This window comes from Choloepus didactylus, chromosome 7, assembly GCF_015220235.1.
Source record: "Choloepus didactylus isolate mChoDid1 chromosome 7, mChoDid1.pri, whole genome shotgun sequence".
Classification (NCBI taxonomy): domain Eukaryota; kingdom Metazoa; phylum Chordata; class Mammalia; order Pilosa; family Megalonychidae; genus Choloepus; species Choloepus didactylus.
In genome coordinates, this window is record NC_051313.1 from 127,262,220 (window position 1) to 127,271,320 (window position 9,101).

Consider the following 9,101-nt stretch of genomic DNA (forward strand, 5'->3'; position numbering starts at 1 on the left):
AGGGACTTGAGTTACAGGCAACCCATGTGCCTTGTGGATTACGGTTTAGTAGATTATGTTTGCGCAAATATGTTCATACCTGGAAGTTTTTAAGCAGTTCTACAAATATCTTCTAATTCCGCGGTGAGCCATCTTGGAGAACTGTGTTACTTCCCTCACATACATACATTAATTTCAATAAAAATCAAGATGTGAATAATTTATTTTCTCCACCGATCTGGAGCCAACCCTTTGGGTGATCACTCAGAAGAGGTAAGAAATGTCTCGCGTTAAAAATTACTTTTCAATTTAGTAGGAAAAGAGGAAGTTTTATTCTTCCCCTCGGATTTTGCTGAAAATCGCGGGCTTTGTGGAATAGTTTTAGCACACAGGATTGTCTTTCATTAAAAGGTGATAGGGTAGGTGAAACCCGAGTCTCCAGGAACCATTCAGCAGTAGAACTTGGGCAAAGCAGTGCACAGCTGTTTTGCGGGATTCAATTTTTGGGTGGAGAACAAACACAAATGCTCCTCCTCGGAAGGGTGGGGGCGGTACCTGGGCGATGCACCAATCACAGCGCGCCCTGCCCTATATAAGGCCCCGAAGCCCGGGGGCACTTCACTCTTCTCGTTGATTGTCTCATCTCGGCTATCTTGTTTGTGACCATGTCTGAGACAGTACCTGCTATACCACCAGAACCTGTTCCAGCCCCTGTGGAGAAGCCTCTGCCCAAGAAGAGAGGGAAGAAACCGGTTGGCTTGAGTGGTGTTAACCGGAAGACTCCAAGTCATTCCGTATCTAAGTTGATTACGGAAGCTCTGTCGGTGTCTCAGGAGCGGGCAGGCATGTCCCTGATTGCCCTCAAGAAAGCACTAGCAGCCGCCGGCTATGATGTGGAGAAGAACAACAGCCGCATCAAGCTGGGTCTTAAGAGCCTGGTGAGCAAAGGAGTCCTAGTGCAGACCAAGGGTACTGGTGCCTCCGGGTCCTTCAAGCTCAATAAGAAGGCCGTTCCAGAGCCCCCGAAGGGCAGGCTCACAAGGCCTGCTTCTTCTAAGACCAAAAAGCTGGTCTTACCCAGGGATTCAAAATCTGGAAAGAGTGCCAAGACCAACAAGAGGGCCAAGAAACCTAGAGCAGCAGGAGCTAAGAAAGCTGCCAGGAGTGGGGGAAAGGCGAAAGGAGCCAAGACCAAGCAACAGCGGAAGAGCCCAGCAAAGGCAAGAACAGTGAAACCGAAGGCTGGGAAACCTAAACTGACCCAGCAGAAACCAAAGCCTAGAAAGGCTGCATCGAAGAAGTGAAGTTTTCCAAAGAGACCAGATCGCGAAGAACCCAAAGGCTCTTTTAAGAGCCACTCACAATTTTAAAACGGTGTAACACTGATTAAGTTTCGGTAGCAAAGTAGTGTGACCTATAGGGCAACCTAATCTTGGACTATCTATTCAGTGGTGTAAGTAAGGCACGTACTCTACAAAACATATTTGCATCTGATAGAAATAACACCAAACTTGCCATTCTTCTTCTTCTAAGGTCAGGTACATTTGAGTATTAGGATATTTGGTTACACCAAGAAATCTTGTGGGCAATTCCTTTGTTTGCTTTAAAGTGGGTGAAGTGAAGCAAATGGGGGTGGGGATACCATTGATACCATTTCAGTAAGTTTACAGTGGCCTTCAATGAATACCACATGAAGAAGCAGGCATGGAAAGAAAATACAAATCTGACCTAAGCGTTTCACCGGAAAATACTATTGCTCCTCCATGGGTTAAAGTGAAATACTGGAGTTGGTACTGAATTTTACTGTGAAAAAATGGATTATTCTGTATGAAATGAGGAACATGTGGAGGCCTTGTGTAACTTCTATTCATCAAGGAAGCCCTTAAATGTCTCGGAACTCTGCTTAAAATATTTTCCTAACTGCCTGTCCATAGCTAAAGCATTACCAGGCCCAAACATTTATCCCCTTTCTCTGATGTAGTGCATAGCACTATCTCACATATTTGTTTTTTGTATTGTCTATTTCATTTCCTTGATTGTGTAAGTCAAGGATTTTGCCTGATTTGTTTGCTTCTGTACCCCCACATCTAAAATAGGACTGTGTGAGAAACGAACAAAAAGGAATAAATGCTCATCCCGTTGTGGAGAAGGAAAGAACTTATTCATCATCTTGCAAGAATGAACGCACAGCCAGAAACGTGGCAGGCACCACACAAAAGAACATGGCAGTAGTTATACCCTACCCTTAATACTCGGGTCCCTCCTCTGTTTCCCCATTGGCTGGGTACTCCAGAGGTTACAGCCTATCTGAGAGAGCTAACTAGCCTACCTTTGAGATTTTGAATTGTACAGCCTATCAGAATTAACTAGTTTAAATTTCCCGCTGAGAGTTCCCGCCTTTGATGACACCCCATATTCCTCTACATTCCAGTAGCCCTGGTTATTGTTCCCAGGGCTTTTCCCTGATTCTAGGCTTATGCCATGGTTCTCCCTCTTTCCTTCTTTTTACCATGGAGCCAGTTTAACCCAGTTCTGCCAGAGAGTCTCCATTTTCCCTATTCCATGTTGCCTTTATGTGAAAGCTACACTTAACCCTTTCTTATGACCTGACATACTAAAACTTTTCTTAATGTTGATTAAATTAATGAATGAACCTACTGAAAAGAATGAGTGTAGATGGGAAAGGGGACTGAATTCACAATTTTGTCTGGGTTATTTCTAAGAATCTTTTTAGCAATTTGGTACTTTCAGTGATCATTCTCATAGGGCACTTTTATTTTTGTATTATGGATTATTCACATTCTTAAATACTGCTTCTTCAAAGTCTATGGTCACCTTTTGTGTTCAGAAGCCTTCCCAATTGTTTGGGTTTATTGGTTCTTCTTCTTCTTTTTTTTTTTTTTATCCAAAAATGCTGTTTGGGCATAATACCTATTGATCGAGTTACCATATTAATATCTCAAATTTTCAGTCTTAATTTTCCTTTTTCATGCATTAACAATGGGGGAACAGGTCCTAACAAAAATTTAAACTCATGGGAATCATAAATGCCAGGCCATAATTCATTTTACTTATGTTTATCCTAGAACATCTGTCTCTCATTCTTCTTCCCAAGTTCCTGTTTACTTCTTCCTGAAGACTAGTTGCTGGCAATCCTGGACTCTTCTGTCACATGGCAACACACAGGGAAGCATCTGCTTGTCTCTCCCTTCTCTTCCAGGTTTCCTGGCTTTCAGTTTCTTTCTTCCATGGCTTTTTTTCTCCAGGCACGTGTTCTCTTGATCAACAAACTTCTGGCGTACTTTCTTAGAGAGGCCAGTAATTGTGTCAAAAATATACCTAGTTTGTTTTATCTTTTGTTTTGTTTTGTTTAAAGCTAGCATTATGTTCTAAATCACACCTTAATGTCAACCAGCTTTCCTTAACTAGGTGTCTACAGATTTTCAAGAAAGTCAGAAATAGAAGTATTCCGAATTCAGATTAGAGCTAAACATTGTACCTTTGCTTTTAGTCTCTCACAAATTTAGCATTTCCTCCCATTATATGTGGTTCTGTATCTGACAGAAAATCATTTTTTTTTCTATGTCACAGTTGTAAGAGTCATGAAGTATTGTTTGTCCTCATGGTTATTTCCAAAGTGCTGTGGCAACTAGTGCTGCTATTTGTTAACAAAGAAGCACATGCATTACTGTTACAATTCTAAAAGTTTGTTAGTTATTTTTAAATTGGCCCAATAAAATTGTAATTCTATGTATTTTACATATCTTTATGAAAAATGTATAGGCTTTGCCAGACTGCCAGGTACTGAACTATTTAAAACCCATAATCTATGGAAGATTATGCTGCACAGTAATTGTTAGAGTTTGAATTAAACATTACTAGATCATGAAAACTGCTTGGATCAGGAAATTCTCAGGGTCTAAGTTAAAGTATGTTAAGTAAAATTAAATGGCTGCCAACTTGGTGGGTGATCTCGCTGCCCTCCCCCCTACATGGGACCTGACTCCCAGGGGTTTAAATCTCCCTGGCAATGCAGAATATGACTCCTGGGGATGAATCTGGACCCAGCATCATGGGATTGAGAACATCTTCTTGATCAAAAGGGGAATGCAAAATGAAACGAAATAAAGCTTCAGTGGCTGAGAGATTTCAAATGGAGTCGAGAGGTCACTCTGGTGGACATTCTTACGCACTATATGGATAACAATTTTTAGGTCTTAATATATTGGAATAGCTAGAAGTAAATACTTGAAACTACCAAATTCCAACCCAGTAGCCTTGACTCTTGAAGACAATTGTATAACAATGTAGCTTACAAGGGGTAACAGTGTGATTGTGAAAACCCTGTGGATCACACTCCCTTTATCTAGTGTATCGATGGATGAGTAGAAAAATAGGGACAAAACCTAAATGAAAAATAAGGTGGGATGGGTGGGATGGGGGGGGTGATTTGGGTGTTCTTTTTTATTTTTATTTTTTATTCTTATTCTGATTCTTTCTTGTGTAAGGAAAATGTTAAAAAATAGATTGGGGGTGATGAATGCACAACTATAAGATGGTACTGTGAACACCTGATTGTACACTATGGATGATTGTATGGTATGTGAATATATCTCAATAAAACTGAATAAAAAAAAAACCCTCCAAAGATAACTTGAAGTCAATATGAAATAAAACAATGGATTCCAATTATTAAAAAAAAAAAAAAATTAAACGGCTGCTTGCATTGGGCATTAACCCTTCCTGAGAAGGCTTTTCCAGAAGAGAAAAACAATTCACGTGCAGGGGTTTTCCCAGAAAATGGAACACACCCTACAGAGTTGCTGATAGGCAACAACCGGTGATAAGATCTAGTAGATGCAGCTTTCCAGAATAGACAAGGAGAATCGACGTATATCTGTTCCCCACTTGGTAAAATCCCCTGCAAGATCTCCCCACCCCCTTTATAAACTGGAAATTTAATATCAGCCAATCAGCACATTTCCTCCCTTGCTTCTTCATTTCCCTAGAGGAGCTTCCTCTTTCCACTGGCTCCGTGAAGCTCTCTTCTAAGTGAAGCACTTTTCTACTTTTGGAATGGTATGCTGCCCGATTTGTGAATTGCTCAATAAAGCCGTGAGATTGCATGGTAAGTTTTTCTTTTATCAAGTACTTTCTCTTCTAAACAATGCTGGAACAATACTAATTTCAGTTTTCACTTAATTTGTGACAATTTTCTTATTTACAGATCATTCGGTATGTTAAATTCTAATATTGATCATAATTTGGCCCTCAGTATCCCCATCAACTTTGATCAAAGCCCAATGCAAAACTACAATTTTTATATTCCAGCATGTTCTTCAAGTGACACCGGGACCTCGCTTTTCTGGACTTATTTGTGTAATTGGGCCGGAAAAAAAAAAAAAAAAAAAATGAAACCATGCCCTAAAATCCAAAACTGGTCGACAAAACACTTCATAATGATTTCAATTTCTATAGATCATCCACATCCCATGCTTTGCTTGGATGTGACTGCCATTATTTCTCAAAAATGTTGTAATTGTGGAGTTGTACAAAAATGCTTGGTCACCCGACCTGGAGGTGAGCCCCTAGCCGGAACGCTGCCCCAACAGTGGGCCACATCTCGCGCGCAGCACGAGCAAAATCCACCCAAACACGGCCTAGTCGGACGCATTCGTGTTTGTGCTCACACCCGGCACACAAGTTAAAACCAAAATTTTTGCCGAGTTTTGTTGTACGTCCAGTTCCGAGGAGCAGAGCCCCTGGTTGTTTTGGCCGATACCAAAGCAGCCCTAAGACTCCCACCCCGCAGTACAAACATCCTTCTCCAGACCCCAATGCTTGCTCTCCAATTACGACCTATCCCCAATTTTTGAACTTAGTTCTGCATCCCGAGCCAAACATTGCTGCTTGGATCATGAATGGCTCTGGACAGCTGGCTAAGCCGGAAAAACATTTTCTATAATTGATTTAAAGTATAGAATGAGAGTATCTGATGAAAGCAGTTTCTCACTCAGCTTTCACTTAACCCAGACAGGTAACGTTAATTTTAGCTTTCCTCCAGCAGACGCCAGCCCCTTATGTGATTTGTGGGTGGCCCTGAAAAGGGCCTTTTTATTTTTAGCAACTATTGTTGCCTCACGTTTAGCCGCCGAAACCATAAAGGGTGCGGCCTTGTCGCTTCAGCGCATAGACGACATCCATGGCGGTGACAGTCTTGCGTTTGGCGTGTTCGGTGTAGGTAACGGCGTCCCGAATCACATTCTCCAAAAACACCTTCAGCACCCCTCGAGTCTCCTCGTAGATGAGCCCAGAAATGCGCTTCACACCACCACGCCGAGCTAAACGCCGGATAGCAGGTTTGGTGATGCCCTGGATGTTGTCGCGCAGCACCTTACGGTGGCGCTTAGCGCCTCCTTTCCCAAGACCTTTGCCGCCTTTACCACGACCAGACATGGTTACGACAACAAAGACGATGCAGCAAAGTCGCAGTCCTTTAAATAGCACTGTTGCGGACCTAATTGAAAACCAGGCGCGTAGGCGGAGATTTTTTTTTTTTTTCCCTCAAATTAGGTCACCAAGGGGGAGGAGTAAGGAGAGGCTCATATTTTATTAAGAATTCAATGTTGTGATTCGCCAGTGAAACGTCGCGCTTTGCAGCGCTGGGTGTAAGCGGAAGCTGCAAATTTCATCCTGCCAGAAAGCTTTCGATCCTTTTTGTTGTACATTAATTTGTCCCTTCCCATTTGCAAGTTGAAGGTATTCTCGTTGGGTCAAAAATGCTGAGCAAAGAGCCCCATTTCACGGTTTTTTTTTTTTCCCCTACTTAGTAACTATTAAATGAGGTAATTATTTTTGAGGAAAGTAGAAATAATGTCCAGCGAAGGGTGGACTTACAGATCAAGGGACTTTCCCTGTTTGTCCTTTCAGTATTTCTAGTCACATCGACGCCTTTTAACTGCTTTCGGTAGGGTGGAAAAAGCCATAAAGCCTCTTTAGTTCTCACGGTCCTACGGGAAGACAAAAGTGTAGACAAAAAATTGCACATTTCAACCTCATTAAGTGCAAATGTCTTCCTCTTCTTATTTCAATTCAATTCGAGTGATTCCTTTTTTTGCAAAAAATCTATGAGATAGGCAGGGAACGTAAAGGTAAGCTTAGGTAATCAGTTGCCCCTGGACTCCCTAACTAGTCTGCTGGGCCGGTCTGATCTGCCTGCAATTCGGAACAAGCTTCCCTTGCCTATATTAATCCCTTTTCAACTTGTTCCATTTTTAGAGACAGGAACATACAGCTTTATAGAGTTGAGGATTAATCGTAGGGTAGAGCTAATACTCGATTAAGGTCATTACAAAGCCTAAAGATTATTTTCCGAGGGTTGACTTTGATAAGATTGCTTTAAAACGGGGTAAGAATTCCTCTGGTTAAAAAAGGACACCCTCTCCATCCTGTTTAACAATGTCCTACCGGGGATATTCAGGATGAGACTATGGCCTGAGAGCAGTGCTGACATTGATGATTGACTGACTTACGAAGATGCCATTATGGTAAAATATTTAATCAACTCAGAATAAGGTTTACTGATAAGACTTGCATTGAAGTTTATACAAATATGGGTACTTACCCCTTGAAGAGTGCATTGAAGACTACAAAATTCTTTTTAAGAATCACTGGACCAATAGGCTAAATTTGATTTTTTAAAATATTAAGAACAACTTTCTACCCAAATCTGGAGTATAAAATGATTCTCAGTGCTTCAAGTTCACCCAATCCCAAAATTCCTTCCTGGATAAAGAGAATAATTATAAACGTGATTTCAGGAGTTAGAAATTTGAGATGTTCTTTCATTACTTGTAACAAATATACTACACTAATGCAGTGTTAACAATCGGGTGGTATAGGTGAATGTATTTTATGCATGATTTTTCTGTAACCCTACAACTTATCTAATAAAAAAAGAGAAATAACTAAATAATAAATAATGTGAATTTACAAAAAAACAGAAATTTAAATATGGCAGGAAAATAACCTTTAAATTAAAAAAATATACAAAGCAAATGTTTCCAAATGTTTATGAAAAAACTACAGGGGTAGGGAAAATTCTGAGATGTTAAAACACTTTCCTTCCTCATTGCAGAAAATATCAGGTGTGCAACTACCAGGCCATTTAAAATAGTACCCAACAAAAAGGCAACACTGCCAAGGAACGTGTTTTCTTGACTTAGAGCTCAGTATTATGTAGTGGTTAAGGGCTTCTTGGGCTCTGGAGCTAGACTGACTGGAATCAAAATCCAGCACAAATATCTTCCAACTGTATAACCTTTAGCAAGTTAACTAAACTCTCTGTGCCTCAGTTTCCATGACAGTAAACTAGGGGTAACAGAATAACAATAGTTCCTACCTCATAGAAGTCTTCTGAGGAATTAAATTAACATTCAGAACAGGGCCTGGCGTCTAGTAAGTACTCAATAATAATTAGCTGGAAAAATACTGGGTTAAGAAAATATTCATGCCATGAGAATGCATAATCAGCCAGTCAAAAAACAGAAGATATAGAAACATCAACTCAAAACACACCATATATATCACTCACACACATGAGAAAACAATTCAAAGAATTATTCACAAATAGTCCACGTGAGAAACCAAAATGCATGCAATGCCAAGTACTAAATGTATGCAGGACACCAGGGCAACCCAGGCTTTCTAATAAAATTGTCACACAAAATAGTTTAACATTGTATTAATGGTCCAGATTGTTTTATATAGGAATTAAACACTGACTCAAAAGGGGAGAAGAAAAGGGATTATGACCCAAAGTAAACCAAATTACAAACACCAGCTCACATATGTTGAAACTTTTTAATGTTTAAAGTCATGCATATTTGAGTGTTAGTCATTATTAAGTCAGTGTGGTTAGAAATGGTGGTTTAATACTTGTACACAATGTGCATAGCAACATTATTCACAATAGCCAAAAGGTAGAAACAACCCAAGTGCCCATCAACGATGAATGGATAAAGAGAATGTGGTATATAGCTACAATAGCCATATAAAAGGTATGAAGTTCTGTTACACGCTACCACATGGCTAGACCTTGAAAACATCATTGCTAAGTGAAA

At 40.3% G+C, this 9,101-nt stretch overlaps 2 protein-coding genes across 2 annotated transcripts in view; one reads left to right on the forward strand and one right to left on the reverse strand.

The window, feature by feature from the left end:
- Positions 1 to 644: 644 nt before the first annotated feature.
- Positions 645 to 1,283, forward strand: H1-6 (H1.6 linker histone, cluster member). The gene has a single exon (XM_037842230.1). It carries the CDS (start codon positions 645 to 647, stop codon positions 1,281 to 1,283), a length of 639 nt encoding a protein of 212 aa, XP_037698158.1.
- Positions 1,284 to 4,940: 3,657 nt separating this feature from the next.
- LOC119539111 overlaps positions 4,941 to 9,101 on the reverse strand; it is an 83,185-nt gene continuing 79,024 nt past the window's right edge. The window contains exon 4 of the mRNA XM_037842260.1: positions 4,941 to 6,448. Within this exon, the coding sequence (XP_037698188.1) occupies positions 6,124 to 6,448 (325 nt within the window). The 3' untranslated portion in view covers positions 4,941 to 6,123. The remainder of the gene's footprint in view (positions 6,449 to 9,101) is intronic.